At 42.4% G+C, this 20,348-nt stretch overlaps 1 protein-coding gene across 3 annotated transcripts; it reads right to left on the reverse strand.

The window, feature by feature from the left end:
- Positions 1-3,347: 3,347 nt before the first annotated feature.
- On the reverse strand, positions 3,348-17,377 carry TMEM18 (transmembrane protein 18). 3 transcript variants are annotated; one of them, XM_020782621.3, is made up of 5 exons: positions 17,202-17,377; positions 13,599-13,719; positions 11,961-12,015; positions 7,011-7,104; positions 3,348-3,902 (listed from the first exon to the last, which is right to left on the reverse strand). In XM_020782621.3, the coding sequence occupies exons 1-5, from the start codon at positions 17,283-17,285 to the stop codon at positions 3,807-3,809; spliced, it is 450 nt and encodes a 149-aa protein (XP_020638280.3). In that variant the 5' UTR covers positions 17,286-17,377; the 3' UTR covers positions 3,348-3,806. The 3 variants fall into 3 exon arrangements, with proteins under 3 accessions (XP_020638280.3, XP_020638281.2, XP_072857006.1); XM_020782622.3 differs by lacking the exon at positions 17,202-17,377 and adding an exon at positions 16,734-17,171; XM_073000905.2 differs by lacking the exon at positions 17,202-17,377 and adding an exon at positions 16,740-16,897.
- Positions 17,378-20,348: the final 2,971 nt, after the last annotated feature.

Genomic DNA, 20,348 nt, shown 5'->3' on the forward strand with positions numbered 1-20,348 from the left:
AAATAAAAGCTGGAGGCATCCCCATAATTACTGTTTTTAAACTGGGTGCTCATCTCTTACCAGCTTTTACAGCTTGGAAAAACATAACAGGATTTTTAACAGAAAGTGTGTGAAACAGCAGCCCGTAACGATCAATGTAGTAAATTGTACCGAAATAATGTTTTTCCTGTTCAATAACACTTGTTTTAGACATCAGTTACTAGTCTCTATTAAGAAATACAAATGTTTACATTTACTGTACTATTCTATAGGGCTTCAATTTATTCTACACTGCCTCAGAGCAAGTAATGATAAACACATGATACAGAGAAAATGGCACTGCTTGATGATCAAGTGGGATACAGTGGTGCCTCGCTTAACGAGCGCCCCGTACAGCGATGAATTCGCATAGCGATCCCTCTTCCGGGATCGCTAATGCGAAGGCATCGCTCGGCCCCAATGGGCGAAATTCGCATAGCGAAGGTCGGTAAGCGTTTCGCTTACCGACCTTCGTTTTGCGACCCGCGGATCAGCTGTTCAGCGGGTCAAAAATGGCCGCCGGAACACCCGAAATGGCCGCGGGCAGCGTTTTCGCGCCCTTGGTGAGGGGAGGGCGCGAAAACGCTGTGCGCGGCCATTTCGGGTGTTCCGGCGGCCATTTTTGATCCGCTGAACAGCTGATCCGCGGTCTCCCTGCGGCAGAAATGGCCACGCGCAGCATTTTCGCGCCCTCCCCTCGCTTACTGAGGGCGCGAAAATGGCTGCCGGACCCAGAAAACATCACTGTACGGTGAGTTTTCTGCCGATTTGGAACGCATTAAACGATGTTTAATGCATTCCAATGGCTTTTTTTGATCCGTACAGCGATGTTTTCGCATAGCGAAGGTTAATCCGGAACGGACTAACCTCGCTATGCGAGGCACCACTGTATTTACAATTTCCTGTGGGTCTTCAAAGGCTGATTTCCATTTTAACACAATGAAAAAGACAGTATTTTCTGGCCAAAGCTTTGAGTAAGTACTTTTTCTGGATTTTATCTCCAGAATCTTCCCGTCAACATGGTCAGGGCATTGTGCAATGATGATCTTAATTAAAATGGTTTAATTAAGTACTCTGCATGTTTATTGATAATAATATATCAATTATTTTTCCATGGGTTTGATTCAGAAAAAAAAAAACATGAGTAGCAGCCTGCTTGTGGGATGACCCTTCTAAAGGTGTGATTGGTTGGGAGGAATAAAATGTTGATGATTCTTCTCTCTTCTCCCAGTCCTTTGTGCATTCAGAAAACTGGACCCAGAGGCCCAGGGGGCAGGGAATTTTTTAGGTGGCATAAAAGAAGAAATTTCAAGAAACCAGCTTCCTGCTTTCTGTCCCTCCCAGAAACTGAAGTTTATAGGGAGGGAACTTTTCGATCCAAGCCACAATGCGTAAAAATAATACGACAACTGCATAAATCCACCTCTTTCCTTGGCATGTTACAACACTAAGAAATACTTCCTTTACAGCTGCCAAAGCTATTAGCTAAATGTATGCTTAGTTTGCCCTAAGCTATTCATTTCCCCTGCATGCAAATTATTTTTAGCAATAAACCAAGTTTTGCTTTATGGTGCAATTAATCCAGGTCGGTCAACACTTGACTTTTGAACTAAGTTGTTCTTATTGTTTCATAAATCACCTTACTACTTCATAAATCTAGTCCTATTGTAAACATAATGGGTATCTTCACACTAATCCTTTGGAAAGAAGGCTGCTGCACTTCTTTTTTTTTTTTAAATAGAAATAAGTCCCATGTTACACCTCTTCCTAAAAACCATATAGGACTGTAACAAACAGAAGTTCAACCTGCTGGTTTTGTATTATTTTTTAAAGATTTGCCTGTTCAGTTGGCTTAGACACAATCATCTACAGTGGTGCCTCGCTTAACGATTTTAATTGTTTCAAAAAAACCACACATCGCTATGGGAAAACATTGCTAAGCGAAACGTGTTTTCCCATAGAGATGCATTGAAAACCGGATAATCCGTTCCAATAGGAATGGATTATCCGGTTTTCTCCCCCACCATTGGGCGCAGCGCTTTGGGATAAGCCTCCCGGTGGGGGAAAAAAACCAGATCGGCTCCTGCCTTCTCCCCCACCACCCGGCTTCTCCCAAAGGGCTATCCCGATGGTGCTTGCAGCAGCGGAGGAGGTGCCCGGTGGCGGAGAAATGGCAGATTGGCTCCTGCCTTCTCCCCCCGGGCACCTCCTCTGCTGCTGCAAGCACAATCGGGGCAGTCCTTTGGGAGGAGCCGGGCTGTGGGGAACAAAGGCTGAAGCTGATCCGATCTTTCCCCCCCACCATCGGGCGCAGCGCTTTCGGAGAAGCCTCCCGGTGGGGGGGGGGAGATCGGATCGGCTTCAGCCTTCCTTCCCCGCAGCCCGGCTGCTCCCAACATCGCTAAGAGAAAATTGCCCATAGGGAACATCATTAAACGGAGTGCAGGATCGCTCCGAAAAAGCCATCACTAAGCGAATTCTTCGTTAAACGAAGCAATCGTTAAGCGAGGCACCGCTGTTTTTGAAAATGGGAGATACTCTTGAGTGTTGGATAATGGAACATCTCAATTACAAAGTTCACTTTTATCATAAAGTATATGGACAAAAAGTCAACACCTGATTCCGTCTATACGTTAAGGCACAGCTCAATAATAAACACAACACACCTCAGCAAAGACAAAGAATTCCATTAGCGCAAGATTAGTTTCATTTGATTCATAGGGTCTGTTCCAGCTCTGCAGTTCAGATGATTATAATGTTATACTTTGACTGCATCCCACTTCAATTTACCTTGAAGAGGTCTTGGAAAATAAACCTGATCCTAAAAGATTACCTTAAGGAAACTATCAACCACTTACTATATTTTCTCCACAAAGTGTTTTTTAACAGTGAGCATTCTTTACCTCTGAAAAGTTAATGGTTGTAAAATTTACACTCACAAACTTTCCTGGTGTTGAAGGAACTTCTTTCTGAAGCAGATCCCAACATTTCCAACTTGCTACCACATCTGTTTAGACAGTTTCAAAGGTATTTAACAGCTTTCATGGGGACCTGAGAACTGAAATGATCTCATTCCTGTCCTCACATAAACATTGTTTTAAAAACACACAAGTACTTATATACACACACACTTCGAGCATGTGCTCTTATTAATGTTCCATCTCTGATAAAAATACAGCTTGAAAAAAAAATATAAGGCTACAGTTTCTGAAATCCCTTAATTGTCATGGCCATTCGCTGTTAGCTGGTAATTTCTGAAAGGTGTAGCAAGGTAATTCTTCTAAGCTCTGGGTATAAATGCATGGGGGGAAAAAACAAGTCCAAGGAAATTATATTGAAATAAATATGTTTAGTTCTACAGTTTCTGCTGTTTTACACAACAAAATATTATATACATGTTCAGTTTGCAAGCTATGACAGTTGCCACAGGGGAGACAATCGATATGGGCATGACATTCATGCGGTTATGATTTTGAACTGGTAGGAAATGGAATGCCTGCAATTATGAATATACATATGTACATACACATATATTTTGCTTCTCATTGGCTTGTTAGCACACTTGTTGCACAAAGTCCATAATTACCTTGGATGAAAGAACATTAATCTCAATAAATTAGTGTATAAAAGTACACTGAATGTGTGTCACATTAAATTACTCACAGAAAATATTTTACTGCTGCCTCAGTATGAACTAGCTGACAGAGAGAGAGAGAGAGAGAGAGAGAGAGAGAGAGAGAGAACAGCATGGCAGCTTTTATGTAAACAAAATTAAAGAAAAAATCTGTTCATTGACTTTTCTTATTTTCTCTTCTTGCTTTTCTTTTCTGTTGCACTGTCTTGAGTTCTGTCATTACATTCACTGTTTTATAAACCCAGGCAATCTGAAAAAATGAATAAAATTATTGTCAACTGAAGCATCCTTCACTTTGTATATTAATAGTGAATTCATTTACCAAATATCTTTTCTCATGTAGCCAAAATGGCAGCATCCCTGCACAATAGCAGGTACAGAAGAATTCCAACAACTGGAATTAAAAAAGGAAGGAAATATAAGAGTGGGACTCAACATGCCCCAGTGAGGATTAAATGTAGACTAACTAAATGTAGACATCGACATCCTGGGCATCAGTGAACTAAAATGGACAGGAATGGGCGAATTCAGCTCAGATGATTATCATATCTACTATTGTGGACAAGAATCCCGTAGAAGGAATGGAGTAGCCCTCATAGTCAACAAAAGAGTGGGAAAAGCTGTAATGGGATACAATCTCAAAAATGATAGAATGATGTCAATACGAATCCAAGGCAGACCATTCAACATCACAATAATCCAAGTTTATGCACCAACCAGCATTGCTGAGGCCACTGAAATTGAACAATTGTATGAAGATTTACAACACCTTCTAGAACTGACACCAAAGAAAGATGTTCTTCTCATTCTAGGGGACTGGAATGCTAAAGTAGGGAGCCAAGAGATAAAAGGAACAACAGGGAAGTTTGGCCTTGGAGTTCAGAACGAAGCAGGACAAAGGCTAATAGAGTTTTGTCAAGAGAATAAGCTGGTCATCACAAACACTCTTTTCCAACAACACAAGAGGCGACTCTACACATGGATTTCACCAGATGGGCAATACCAAAATCAGATTAATTATGTTCTCTGCAGCCAAAGATGGAGAAGCTCTATACAGTCAGCAAAAACAAGACCTGGAGCTGACTGCGGTTCTGATCATCAGCTTCTCATAGCAAAATTCAAGCTTAGACTGAAGAGATTAGGAAAAACCACTGGACCACTCAGGTATAATCTAAACCAAATCCCTTATGAATACACAGTGGAAGTAAAGAACAGATTTAAGGAACTAGATTTGGTGGACAGAGTGCCTGAAGAACTTTGGATAGAGACTCGTAACATTGTCCAGGAGGCAGCAACGAAAACCATCCCAAAGAAAAGGAAATGCAAGAAAGCAAAGTGGCTGTCCAACGAAGCCTTAGAAATAGCAGAGAGGAGAAGGGAAGCAAAATGCAAGGGAGATAGGGAAAGTTACAGAAACTTGAATTCAGACTTCCAAAGAATAGCAAGGAGAGACAAGAGGGCCTTCTTAAATGAACAATGCAAAGAAATAGAGGAAGATAACAGAAAAGGAAAGACCAGAGATCTGTTCAGGAAAATTGGACATATTAGAGGAACATTTTGCGCAAAGATGAACATGATAAAAGACAAAAATGGGAGGGACCTAACAGAAGCAGAAGACGTCAAGAAGAGGTGGCAAGAATACACAGAGGAATTATATCAGAAAGATTTGGATATCCCGGACAACCCAGACAATGTAGTTGCTGACCTTGAGCCAGACATCCTGGAGAGCGAAGTCAAGTGGGCCTTAGAAAGCCTGGCTAACAACAAGGCCAGTGGAGGTGATGGCATTCCAGTTGAACTATTTAAAATCTTGAAAGATGATGCTGTTAAGGTGCTACATTCAATATGCCAGCAAGTTTGGAAAACTCAACAGTGGCCAGAGGATTGGAAAAGATCAGTCTACATCCCAATCCCAAAGAAAGGCAGTGCCAAAGAATGCTCCAACTACCGTACAATTGCACTCATTTCGCACGCTAGCAAGGTTATGCTCAAAATCCTACAAGGTAGGCTTCAGCAGTATGTGGACCGAGAACTCCCAGAAGTACAAGCTGGATTCCGAAGAGGCAGAGGAACTCGAGACCAAATTGCTAACTTGCGCTGGATTATGGAGAAAGCCAGAGAGTTCCAGAAAAATATCTACTTCTGCTTCATTGACTATGCGAAAGCCTTTGACTGTGTGGACCACAGCAAACTATGGCAAGTTCTTAAAGAAATGGGAGTGCCTGACCACTTTATCTGTCTCCTGAGAAACCTATATGTGGGACAGGAAGCAACAGTTAGAACTGGTCATGGAACAACTGAGTGGTTCAAAATTGGGAAAGGAGTACGGCAAGGCTGTATATTGTCCCCCAGCTTATTTAACTTATATGCAGAATACATCATGCGGAAGGCTGGACTGGAAGAAACCCAAGCCGGAATTAAGATTGCCGGAAGAAATATCAACAACCTCCGATATGCAGATGATACCACTCTGATGGCAGAAAGTGAGGAGGAATTAAAGAACCTTGTAATGAGAGTGAAAGAGGAGAGTGCAAAAAACGGTCTGAAACTCAACATCAAAAAAACTAAGATCATGGCCACTGGTCCCATCACCTCCTGGGTAATAGAAGGGGAAGATATGGAGGCAGTGTCAAATTTTATCTTCCTGGGCTCCATGATCACTGCAGATGGAGACAGCAGCCCCAAAATTAAAAGGCGCCTTCTTCTTGGGAGGAAAGCGATGACAAATCTGGACAGCATCTTGAAAAGCAGAGACATCACCTTGCCAACAAAAGTCCGAATAGTCAAAGCTATGGTTTTTCCTGTAGTGATGTATGGAAGTGAGAGCTGGACCATAAAGAAAGCAGACCGCCGAAGAATTGATGCCTTTGAATTGTGGTGCTGGAGGAGGCTCTTGAGAATCCCCTGGACTGCAAGGAGAACAAACCTATCAGTTCTAAAGGAAATCAACCCTGAGTGCTCACTGGAAGGACAGATCCTGAAGCTGAGGCTCCAGTACTTTGGCCATCTAATGAGAAGAAAAGACTCCCTGGAAAAGACCTTGATGTTGGGAAAGTGTGATGGCAAGAGGAGAAGGGGACGACCGAGGATGAGATGGCTGGACAGTGTCTGCGAAGCAACCAACATGAACCTGACACAACTCCGGGAGGCAGTAGAAGACAGGAGGGCCTGGCGTGCTCTGGTCCATGGGGTCACGAAGAGTCGGACACGACTAAACGACTAAACACAACTGTTATGAGAGGTGAGGAAGAGACAACCGGGGGTATCTTGAAAGGGTTGGCTGCCTGGCTATAGGGCAACATTTTACTGATTTACATACAGCCAATCCACATTTCTAAGGCAGGAGATCAACACTTACCACAATTATGATGGCATTTATTAGTAATGGTGCTGAGAACACTAAGGAAATAAACATTCCTCTTGAATCAAAGTACTGATGTTTTGAAAACAATCTGCAAAGGAAAGGAAAATGAATGCTGGAATCCAATATACATTCACCTGGGAATAAAACACTTGAGATCACCAGTGCTTCCTTTAACACAGATATATACAGAATTATGTCAATAAACTCTGTACACTTATTATCATTGTGCCATTTATATTTCACATTTGATTGGACTGTTCCATGGTCATCCTTAGAAACGTGTGCATCATCTCTAACCCCTAGGCCAAATTCTTCAGGGAGGTTTGGTTCTGCGTTATCTTATACTTCTGTGTTCCAGTCATCTGTGTTCTTCATCCTGTTTCAGTGTGCAATTAATTTCCTCCTGCACACTTGCACAGTCTCTTCAGCATCTATAGTTGGAACGAAGATATGAATGATGTCTATCTTTACAGGGCAGAATTCTGACTGAGATTACTCGGTCAGATTTTGCATAATTGCTTGCACATCTCACATCCCTATTAGAACCACATCATTTCCTCTGAGTTTTCCATTTCCCAAGGAAAGTATCTCATAGTTATCTGATTGAAAATATCCTATTCCAGTGGTTCCCAACCTTGGCTCCTCAGATGTTCTTGGACTACAACTCCCAGAAATCCTGGCCAGTACAGCCAGTGTTGAAAGCTTCTCGGAGCTTTAGCCCAAGAACATCTGGGGACTCAAAGATGGGAATCACTATGCTATTCCAATTCACCTTAACTTAGTTACCAGTATTACAATGTTTACATATTCCTGCTTTATTGTTTCAAACTTGATTTCAACTTGTCATATTCCATGTCCTAATTATACACATTATGAAGCTTTTCCTCTGTGCTTCTATTCACATAAGCAACTAGATGTCCTTTTGGCCTTAATCCAGTTGCTTTATTAGTTACAATACTATTCATACTCATCTTTTGGTCTTCCCCAGTAACTGACTGATGGTCTTTCTCCTGGGGAGTCTCATCTTTCAGTACTATCTCTTCTCTCATTTTTGGACTATCTCATCATAGGATTAGATATAAAGTGTTCAAAAGTAGTTTACTACTGCCCCTCTGCTGTATCTACAAGAATTAGCTTCAGTGTCACTGCTATTATCTATGAAAGATCATCCAGCAACTTCCACCAATGCTGCTGCCTAGTAGTTGCCCTTTGAGAATTTCTCAGTATCCATCACCACTGGAACTATTACTTCTCTTCTGCTGATACAACCATTAACTGCTGAATGGGGCGGATGTATCTTAGCCTGGTATCTCAGCTTTGACATTCTGCCTCGGGCAGCCCTAGCAGAACTGCTATCAGCTTTCTTAGCCTACTCAAGTCCCATCAGCACATTAAGGCACACATTGAAGAGGAGGAATTATTCAATATATGGGAACAATTTAGAAGTCTAATAGTTTCACCTAGAATCCCAGAGTTTAGCTTGTTGATACCCAACATCAAAACATGTTCTTTGTTTCAGATGGCTGCATCTACATGTTTTGTTGGTGTGCAGTTATGGCAATTTGACATTTGGTTTCCTGAGCTTTCACGTTGGCTTCTTATTCCTGCAGGGCTAAAGTCCAAATAGCCTTAATTTCTGCTCATGCTACAACAGTGTCATTCTTTGCTTTAGGCAATGTTTGACTATTATCAAACTTGCATCCACTCAACTGACATGGCAACCTAAACCTGTACAGATGTTTATTTCTCCACAAGGAATATAGTAAAATATCTGTACAGAAGATCTGTCAGGTTTAATAGTATACCAGAACTCTATAGTTACCACTTTCTTCATAGATCCACATACTCTGATGCATGTGTGTGAACCTTCTGTGCACGGATTTCAGCTGGGAAGCACAGCCACACATATAAAGAAACATCTACAGACTATCTGTTATTTACAATGAAAAGACTGTTCTGGCTTGATGTATGACAAACCACTGGATTGAGGAATTTAGGTGCAGTCCATCTGACTTTAAATTCCTTCCCTTACCACTGTCTGCAAAAGGATGGAATCTTCCTTCTTGTGCAGATATGTGAACATACAATGCTGCATGTCTAATGTGCGCAATTCAGGAATCCACCTCAATACATATTTCTTATCTAGGGAACACAATGTGTTCTCCCCCACTACAAAATATGGTTATGGTCTTACGCAGTATAGAGCATTCTGAATAGACACACTTTTCAAGAAAAGCTACAACCAGAACTTTTCTAGCAATAAGGTTTTCAAAAAGCTTAATGACGTGGTAAGGCTTGCCACTTCAGACTCTAGCTTTTAATTTTAGATACCCAAAATACTAAAACCTTTTCCCAAGTGAATAAATTAACACCTGCTCCTTGCCACTTGCACAACTCACCACCCCCTATGGCATTTGGCTCAACTCAGCCATGAGAACTGTAATAACTCTTGAATTAACGTGCACCTGCTGGAATCACATTTTCAATAATCCTGCTGTTCAGTGTTGGTTTTTGCTAACAGGAGGTCCAATTATACAAGCCACCATAAGGGGCATAAACCAATACCTGGAAGGGAAAAGCCTAACTCTTCCCATTTATTCTAAGTCACAAAGCTTTTTTCCTTTTAAAGATTGTTGATAAAAGAACAGGACATGAATATTTGTCTAACACAACATCAAAGCATCTAGATAATAGGAAAGTTTACAAGATCTTACACACGAAAGGTGTAGACAAGCCAGACTTAAGCACTTTGATTGCAGTGTCTGAAAACCAACCAGATACTCAACTCTTTTGCTGTAATCAATAGGAATAGTTGCGGCTAGCCTTATGTTTTGAGAAATGGAGAATTCATCTACTGTTTCTCCATTTCACTCTGCACTGCTAGGAGTAATCTGTGATAGAGATGGGTCTTTCAGATTTTGGAAGCTGCAACCAAAAGCAGAAACTGCCTTGGTGGTGGTTGGAAGTGACAAGGCTCCATGGGAATTACAAAAGTTCTTGGGATGGGTAGTTTTTTTGAGAAGCTCCCTATACAGAGCTTAATGGACAGCAAGACAAGCTGTTCCATAAACCCTTGTGACTCCCATAATCTGGTTCTTGCCACCACCGGAGCAGTTTCCTTCTTCATGAAAGCCCAGTAATGGCAACAAGACCCATGTGTAGGTAATGAATTCTTCTCCATAAAATTCCATTTTTGGCTGAACTCTCAGAATTCTGCCTGAGGTAATCCTGGGAACTGCAGTCCAAAGAAATCCACAAGTCCCACCCCCAATCTGCCCAAATATGACTGATTTATTCAGTTCACAATCTTCATTTTATGGCCAAGGGTGTGACTAGACATGCATTTATCCTGCAGTTTGGTCTGGGTACAAGGAGGGGCTAGATAGCTCTTTCTTTTCTTTCTCTTATTTTGTTTCTGACGTTTTCATAGATTTATATTCAACTCTTCAAAAAACCTCCAGCATGTGAATATGGGATATTATGCTTCTGTACCCATGATTCAAAAAGCCAGAAAATGGCCTGGAACTGCTGCACGATATCATGCCCAGGTTGCCAGCAGGAAAAAGAATGCCAAGCTCCACATGGCAAAGGGCAATCTGAATGTTGACAACACTAAAGTCAAGATGGTAGATGAAAATTCTCAATCTTGCTTTCACAGGGTATTGAACATGACCTTTGGGGCCACAGAATTTTATGATTCTTAGTTTTGTTAAAGAAAGTTTGGACCCCAATTAAGAAAAGAAAAAACAAAAAACTAGCATATTTGATCAACCATTACAGAATGCGTCTTCAAATAGGATAAACTACTAGTAGGATTGATAAGAGAAAAACAGTGCGTTTTCTTGCAATGAAAGTTCAAGCAGACCAAGAGCTATAAAGATGGGATGTTCATTCTTCTCCTCTTGCTTTGCTTGCCTGATGTTTTTAATCAAAATGGAGAGAAGGGTAATTTTACTAACTCAGTATTCCTAGATCTTATTTTTACTGTAACTTTAGTGAAGCCTTGAGTACTTTTTATTTCTTTCTTTGCTAAAAACTATTTAAAAACACTGAACTTTCCATTAGAGTGGCAAATATCATTTACAGCAGAGAATTTAGAATATTTACATTAACTGGATTGCAAAGACTAGCATGGTGGGAGTTTAATATTTTATATATTTTATACACTACACATATAGTAGGGCTGGAGATTCTGTTAGAACTTGTAGCTGTTTTAAACCAATGTTACATTAATTTCCATTTTCTTCTATTTATACACACTCGCACACATAAAATACCTAAGAAAAATTTGTAGTACAGTATTCCATTGTTCATGATAGCCACACTGTACCACACAGTTCTGTTTCTACTGATTAATCTAGAGATGTTATGAACGCTCAAAGATTTTCTTGTTCTGTGATTTTCTAAGTCTTTCCAACAACCATTCTGCAAAAGTGGAAGTGAAAAGCAATTGTGGGGAAATGTGGGTAATTGTATGCAGGAAACATGCTGATCTCTACAGGAATTGCAACAATTCTGCACTGATTGGTATGTCTTCCAGGAAAAAAAAAATGACCATGAAGTATCTGAGAGACCCCACAAGAAATCCCACAATATTTCTTGTGGGATTTTTAGGTGAAAATTTCATGCAGAAAAATACTGTAGGAAGGAGAAAAGTGGGATTTTTTTTTCAGATGCACAATGTTATTTTAAATATTGTTGCTATTATTTTTAAGATCATGTATTGCTTATTTTCCACACTTCTGGAACATCTATGACTTTTCATCATGAAATTCTAAGAAATGTAAATTCAGTACATGTTTGGCATGGTGCCGCCTTAACTGGCACTCTCCATAAACTCTGTGAAACAAACTAAGTGTAATAAAAATGCCTTATTCAAACTGGTTAAACAAGATGCAAATGTTTTGTAGGAACATTAAATAAAGAAGTTGTTCCTTCAGTTACCTCCAATTAGCAGCAGCTGTTTCATTTATATATTCGGCACATAATACCAGGACCACTAAAAAAGGAAGACAAAAACATCTTTCACATCATTGAAGAATATTAAACATGAAATGGTACTTAATATGCAAAGTTATTGCAGCTTTTCTACCACCACTTATCAACCTGGAAGGTGGAGCAAAACATATGCTTTGTGCCCAGGTTAAATTCCAAGTTTTACTGGCATGGCCAAATTAAGGGAGACGATAAAATTACTATTTTATATCGGGGAAAACAGATACAAAACCTTTCTTGTTTGTTTTCAACACAAGGTTACTTTTGCACTGAGAGCTATGTTGAATTATATTTATGTTGAATCTGACTTCAACTGGTGAAAAAAGTTCAATATCTACATGTTGAAGTTTTAGAGATATAGTATATCCATTGCCACAACTAGGCTAACTATGGTAGTTTATGACCGTACTAATCAATTACAGTAAAAGAATGATACAATAAAAATGAAGCAAAGCACTACTTATGACTCCAAAGTGCCTAAAGCACTCTTGGGGCGGTTTACAATTTAGTTATGCAGGCTACACATCCACCCCACGAGCTGGATACCCAATTTACGAACCTCAGAAAGATGGAAGGCTGAGTCAACCTTGAGCCAGCTACTGAACCCTGGGTTGTGAGCAGTTTTGGCTGCAGTACAGCATTTTAATCACTGCACCACGAGGCTCCTTTCGTGCAATGCAAAATGGCCACTATATAGCTAAATTTAAGAGTGATGGAGCAAAACTGGGTAATTTTCCCAATCTGCAAGTAACAGAGAACAGAGTCACGGGCAGGGCGAGATTTGAAACAATTTGTAAATCCATGCTTTTCATCCTTCCTCATATGCAAAAAGTATTTTAAAAACAGGAATTCCATCTGCTATCTTCTCAGTTAATACAGACATCCACATCCACACTACGCTTGCAAACGATGTCAGGTTCAATCTCTATCATCTTCAGGTCAGCAGGAGAAACCTGTGCCTGACACCATGTACAGCACTATCAGTCGGTCGCTGTTGACAAGACAGAGTTACTTGCATCAACGATCAAGAGTCTACAGATACCATCCTATATTTCTAATGGAAAGGCATAGATTCTAACTAGGCATTCATGAACAAAATAGACTGTTTCAAGCAGCAAAGCAGCCAGTTGGTGGAAAGAGAAGTAGTCATCCTCTGGAACAGCGGTTCCCAGCCGTGGGTCCCCAAATGTTCTTGCACTAAAACTCCCAGAAGAGTTCACCACTTACTGTGCTGGCCAGGATTTCTTGGAGTTGTAGTCCAAGAACACATGGGGAAGGTTGGGAACCCCTGCGTAAGAACACAACTCAATCTTCACATGGTCTCCAAGGGCAGCTTTTCAGGGAAGGGGAACACAAAGAGGCACTAAAATCCCCCCCCCCGGCTGATGAGAGCATCCTGTGAATACAGTACTACCATCCCTTCCACCTATTGATGGAGCACTGGTCAGGTGCTAAGCTTTTGTTTTACATTATAGGGAGAGACAGAGAGTGAGGGTGGCCACATTCATTATTTAAATATATAAATATATATGTGGATGTGAAATCAACAGAGAGGTGATTTTAAAAAAGCCTTCATTGAATACTCACTGATAGAAAGAAAATGTCCTATTTGCAGGTGGTAGTGGCGGAAGGAAAAATAAGTGAGAAATAGACAGGAAACGTGGAAACATACAAGGCCTAAGATCCATGGTTCAGACCAGTCTGTGTCCTATAAACAAAAATGGAAACAAAAGATATCAGCATGTGACCAAACTTATAGACATGATGATTCTTCTTTGCTTTTCTGAGATGGTACATATAATTCCTTCATATCCTCCATTTAGTTCATCAAAGGTTTGAATACTCGTTTGAAAAAGGTTTGACAAGAAATTCTTCTGAGGAGGAAGGGATCAAACAAACCAATTTACAAGCAGTATGTATTATTTGGAATTGATAACAAACTATGTGTTCATAGCTCATACAAAAGCAGAATAAACATGGGTCTGATTTAGAGTTTTACCTCTACACAATCATACATAACTAGATCTAAAATGTTTCCAGCAGTATGGGTGACATCTCCAGCTCTGTTAATATCCATAAAGTATGCCATTCGGCAATTATCTTGAGAGTCGAGAAGTGAGCAACAGAATGTAAAAATGCAGAAAGAATGCTCTGCTCTTATCTCTTCTGCTGTCCTCCAGCCTAGCAATTCCACAATGCCAAATCAAAAGCATACATCTGACTGTTTAAGCATAGAGCATTTGGTCAAAACACAGTTATTTGGGGAAAAGACAAAATATTAATTGTGATTCTCCACCATTTATTTTGAAAGTACTAATCTGCTCTGGATCCATTAGAATCATTTAAAGTTCTGGCTGAAAATTTATTTCATTTCATAATGGCTCCTTGGCTAAAATCCTCTTGCATATCTATGCTAAAGACATAACTTTTCGAGATACAGTGGTGCCTCGCTTAACGAGTGCCCCGTATAACGAAAAAATCGCATAACGATGGCTTCGTTGCCATCGCTTTTGCGATCGCACAACGATCTTGCCTATGGGGAAAAATCGCTTTGCGATTTTTCCCCATAGGCACCATTTTCCCCCAGCTGAGCGGCGGGAGCTTTGAAGCCCCGCTGCTCAGCTGGGGGAAAATGTCGGCAGTGGGCTGTGGCCTCGGAAGGACCCCGAAGCCACCGTCCCCTGCCGACAATTCCCTTCCGAGCTCCGGGGACAGGCTGGGGGGTGGACCGGGGAGCTTGAAGCCTCTCCGCGCCGCCTACCCCCGCTGTTCCCGGACTTCTGGAAGTCCGGGAACAGCCTGGGTAAGCAGCGCGGAGAGGCTTCAAGCTTCCCGATCCACCCTCCAGCCTGTCCCCGCCGCTTAAAGCCTCCTTGCGCCGCCTACCCAGCCCGTTCTCGGACACCTAGGTGTCCGAGAACGGGCTGGGTAGGCGGCGGGGAAGGCTACCGGCATCGGGGACAGGCTGGGGGGTGCACCGGGGAGCTTGAAGCCTCTCCGCGCCGCCTACCCCCGCCGTTCCCGGACTTCTGGAAGTCCGGGAACGGCGGGGGTAAGCAGCGCGGGAAGGCTTCAAGCTTCCCGATCCACCCTCCAGCCTGTCCCCGCCGCTTAAAGCCTCCTTGCGCCGCCTACCCAGCCCGTTCTCGGACACCTAGGTGTCCGAGAACGGGCTGGGTAGGCGGCGGGGAAGGCTACCGGCATCGGGGACAGGCTGGGGGGTGCACCGGGGAGCTTGAAGCCTCTCCGCGCCGCCTACCCCCACCGGGAACGACCTGGGTAGGCGGCGCGGAGAGGCTTCAAGCTCCCCGGTGCACCCCCCAGCCTGTCCCCGATGCCGGTAGCCTTCCCCGCCGCCTACCCAGCCCGTCCTCGGACACCTAGGTGTCCGAGAACGGGCTGGGTAGGCGGCGCAAGGAGGCTTTAAGCGGCGGGGACAGGCTGGAGGGTGGATCGGGAAGCTTGAAGCCTTCCCGCGCTGCTTACCCCCGCCGTTCCCGGACTTCCAGAAGTCCGGGAACGGCGGGGGTAGGCGGCGCGGAGAGGCTTCAAGCTCCCCGGTGCACCCCCCAGCCTGTCCCCGATGCCGGTAGCCTTCCCCGCCGCCTACCCAGCCCGTTCTCGGACACCTAGGTGTCCGAGAACGGGCTGGGTAGGCGGCGCAAGGAGGCTTTAAGCGGCGGGGACAGGCTGGAGGGTGGATCGGGAAGCTTGAAGCCTCCCAGCGCTGCTTACCCAGGTCATTCCCGGACTTCCAGAAGTCCGGGAACGACCTGGGTAGGCGGCACGGAGAGGCTTCAAGCTCCCCGATCCACCCCCCAGCCTGTCCCCGCCGCTTAAAGGGTAACCGCAGCGGCTACCCCAGCCATGGCCGGACTCTAGGGAGTCCAGCCATGGCTGAGGTAGCCACCATGGGTCAGATCCAAGCCGCGGGGGGAGGGAAAAAACCGGATAATCCGTTCCAGTTGGAACGGATTAACCGGTTTTCAATGCATTTCTATGGGAAATGGTGCTTCCCATAACGATGTTTTCACATAACGTTTTTTTTTCTGGAACCAATTAACATCGTTATGCGAGGCACCACTGTAATTTGCTCAAGTTAAGAAATCTCCGTAGATATTATCTGTGGAACACTGACTCATGTGTTTTTGTATTTTCAACCCTTTTACAATATTATAATATTGTGGACCCTTTTACTATTAAAAAAAAAAAAACTCTATTGGGATCACAATCCAAAAATACAAACCAGAATTCTCTTGTTGTTTGTGCAGGTTTTCATTACATTTTGTAACCAGAATACCCGCTTCAGATTTAAGCATGTATTTTGAGAGATGTAGCAGAAAACCTGCTGCCAGATGGGTGGTATAGAAATCAAATAAATAAATAAATAAATTATAAATAACCTATTGGTGTTCTGTTTGAGAGACAGACACCACATTTTTAACGGCTAGGTCAAGGCTACCATGCTCCTTTCAGAGCTTCCCAGTTTCACCAAACTTCATCCTGCATTTCTACCTCTCATGCACTTGTCTTCTGAATGTGCAAACACCACAAAAGGATACTCCCCAACTCGTGGAAATATGAGTTCATTAGCCACACTCTAAAATTAAAAATGCACATTATATAAATAATAGCTATAATAACACACAAATACGTATAATGTACATACACATATTTTTAAACACACACGTATATATGTATGTGTGTGTGTATGACACATACATATACATCGAGAGATAGAGATGAAGTATCCCTCATCCAGATTCCTCTTTCCAGAGGATGAAGAGAAGTGAGATGCGAGAAGAGGTCCTGTTCTTCTTGTCTCGCCAGAGGAACCTTCCGCCACTGCTTTTTTTTCTGACCGACTCTCTTTTCTCGCCCTTTTCGTCTCACGGGGCTTTCCTCTCGTAAGCAAGCTGCGAGCTCTCTCTCCCCCACCCCCCGCTGCCGGTTTTACCAGTGACTGTGGGGGGGGAGAGAGCGAGAGCGAGAAAGGATGATAGGGGATGTTGCCTCCCCCCTGCCCCACCACCCCGCGCAGGGGAGAAGAAAGCAAGCAGCCCACGCACCCATTTCCTCCCCTCCTCCCACAACAGACAACTGCTTCGACTCTCTCCGGGTGGGCGAAACAACAGCCAAGCCTTCTCACTCCTTCCTCCCCCAATACTCTCCCCCCCCCGCTAGAATTACCGCCAAGATCCTCGTGACCCCGAGGGGCACGCGCCGCGGTGCTTCCATGGCAAAAGAGAAACGGGAGACGTTGGCCGGATGCATGCGCAAGAAAGCCCTCCCCCCTCAAGAGTTACATACACTTCCGGTTTCCATGGAAAGCTGCACTTGCGGGTCGACTTGGGTGGTCGTGGCTACTGAAGACTTCTGTTTTCTCGACTACAATGCCCAGAAAACACCCCATCCTAACATCAAAAACTTGGCAACATCGCTCCTGCCTCTTCCCATCTTGATTCCTTTCCCTTTCCTTATGTTACAGTTTCCCGCCTTTCAGGTTCAAAAGGAATCCGGAAGTGTTTAAGATCGCTTCCAGTCACTTTGGTGTCCCTAGGGAAGGCGCCTTGCTTTTCAGCAGGTTGCCTGAGGGGATCGAGAGCAGAAGGAGGGAGGAAGAGTCGTGGCTCTCGCGAGAGAAAAATCTCGTGGGCGGGCGGGAACTATATTAATAAGGCTCTAGCGGCGCACGCGGCGCCATTATGCAGTTTGCTGCGGGAGGATGAGGGAGGCTGTGTGAGAGGGCGTGTTAGTTGCGTTTAGGAAGGGACGAGCTGAGGAGAATGAAGTTGAAATCCGGTTTTCCAGAAGAAGAGAGAAATAGAAGCTTAGGGAAAGGTTCCAGGGGTAGCATACTAATTAGCCTCCTAATTTATTTCTATTAGAAAAAACAAAATCATGGCAATACCACAAGCGGTAGTTCAAGTTTTCTTGAAAAGAAGATTCTAGGGAAAGTGTGTAGTTCATGGTTCCAAAGAGAGGAAATGAATTTTAGGGAAGTTACATAGCGAGGGATTATCACAGTTAAAAGAGTAGAAGACATTTCAAAGCAAGTGCTGTGGTTAGTCGTGAGGGGAGGGAACTTAGTTCTGTCAAGCTGGAAACAACGCCGAAGAATGAGGCTTCAACTGCCATTTTTTTTCTTTTTTGCAAGATTTAGAACAGGTATATGCTTAAACTGCCTTTAGTAAAATTTACTTATATCTTGCACATACTGCATGGGGGTGTTCTCTTGGCAGTTTTAGAACACAGATTATTAAAATGTGATTAATAAAAGGCTGGTAAAATATTTACATTTTAGGAGGCTTTTTAAAAACGGAGTGTAGGTGCCTGCTGGACTGCCAACTGCTACAGGAATTTATTCCAAAAATGTGAAGCCACAATAGAAAACGCTTGGTTTTAAAAGCTAGTCATTTGTAGTATTCAGACTTGGTCTCAAAGGAAGTCATAGTTCAATTCTGAGCAGCAGTTCAAAACGTATTATGGGTATATAATGGAGTACTAAGCTATGTAATATTAGGGTGTTGGAAAGTGTCTATCATGTACTAATAAAGTCTTCAAAACAGAACCCACTCCGCTGTACGAGGCTGAAGTTAGCTTCTTATTCGGCCAGCTTCTTACTCACTTCTTATTCGTGTCCCAGCTTCTTATTCAGAACATGTTGTATTTAAACTATTAAACCAAGTTGGATCACTCAAATATCAGTGTATTAATAATAAATCATATCTCTAACACAAATTACAATAGTATTTTGCCTGGCCCAATGCTGTTTTGGGCATGGAATAGGCTGGCAAAGTGGGCACCGCTGCGTATTTTACCATTTTGAATAAGAAGCTGGAGTTTTGCAAGGGTCAATGAGCCTTGGGCCACAATTTTCACACCAGAAACCAACAGAGGGGGGTCACTTACATATGACCCACTTGTATTTTGCCTGGCCCAACGCTGTTTTGGGCATGGAATAGGCTGGCAAAGTGGGCACCGCTGCATATTTTACCACTTTGAATAAGAAGCTGGAGTTTTGCAAGGGTTAATGAGCCTTGGACCACAATTTTCAAACCAGAAACCAACAGAGGGGGGTCGCTTACATATGACCCACTTGTATTTTGCCTGGCCCAACGCTGTTTTGGGCATGGAATAGGCTGGCAAAGTGGGCACCGCTGCGTATTTTACCATTTTGAATAAGAAGCTGGAGTTTTGCAAGGGTTAATGAGCCTTGGACCACAAATTTCACACCAGAAACCAACAGAGGGGGGGGGGGTCACTTACATATGACCCACTTGTATTTTGCCTGGCCCAACGCTGTTTTGGGCATGGAATAGGCTGGCAAAGTGGGCACAGCTGCATATTTTACCACTTTGAATAAGAAGCTGGAGTTTTGCTAGGGTTAACGAGTCATGGTCAACTTCTTTATTCTCATAGTGGCGATAATTTTATTGTTGATTTTCCGTTTTTGCTAAATCTTTCAAGCGCTGATAAGATGTCTAATTACCTTCTACGCCATAGAGTCACTGATAATTTAAAAAACTTTAATATATTAATGGAGCACAAAAATGTATATATGAGATTGTTTAATAATTCTGTACAAAACAAGAATATCTATTTACAATAATATATCAAAATTGAATAACAAACAGAATAATTTACTATGCAGCCAACTGCAGTTATCTGTGAATAATATCCTGTTTCTGGGGTGGATTGAGTATGTTAACACATGGATCTGCGATTTTATCCCTTATTATTTATGTGAGAGTGAGAAATAGAGGTGCTTATTGAATGGATTTTAGTTCTTTTTCACAATTGGTAAATTAATAGGGTTGATTGAATTACCCCGTTAATGTGGTATGTACAAGTAGTTTTTGTTTGTCTCTTGTTGCTCTAAGAAATTTTTCCATATCATCTCTCTCCGTAAAAGTGAAAACAAAATGCTCGCGATAGTGATCCATCTCATTATCCAAATTCTGATCATTCTGGTATTTTTTAATGCATTCTTCGGCGTCGGATTTTGTCATTGATAGTAGTGATGGTATAAAAACTTGACCTGCAAAAGTATGTTTATGGTCTTCCACCCATTTCTGTGCAGCCATCATGTCGTTTAGCATTGTAGGTTCCTACAAATTAAAAATATCAAATATGAACTTTCAAAATCTTTTATCCGTATGTACCATAACAATGTGTTGGATTGTACAAGAGAAAACAATTTTAAGACATATTGTTTTACAAATATGAGGATGTTGGTTTTTAAATTATTGACTATTTATAGAGTCAATTGGTTTAATATTTTTTCTTTATCATGGACATGTAAAACATTTTTAAAGAATATTAACTACAAATTTG

This window comes from Pogona vitticeps, chromosome 1 (genome assembly GCF_051106095.1).
Source record: "Pogona vitticeps strain Pit_001003342236 chromosome 1, PviZW2.1, whole genome shotgun sequence".
NCBI lineage: Eukaryota > Metazoa > Chordata > Lepidosauria > Squamata > Agamidae > Pogona > Pogona vitticeps.

What these genes read in the sequence shown, in the direction of transcription:
- TMEM18 (XM_020782621.3), bottom strand. Translation starts at nt 17,285, where the DNA reads ATGCATCCGGCCAACGTCTCCCGTTTCTCTTTTGCCATGGAAGCACCG. An exon ending in AGGACATTTTCTTTCTATCA is followed by an intron (nt 12,016 to 13,598) that starts GTGAGTATTCAA and finishes TTCCTTTTTTAG; the next exon opens with TGGTCCTGGTATTATGTGCC. An exon ending in TAAATGCCATCATAATTGTG is followed by an intron (nt 3,903 to 7,010) that starts GTAAGTGTTGAT and finishes TCATTTTTTCAG; the next exon opens with ATTGCCTGGGTTTATAAAAC.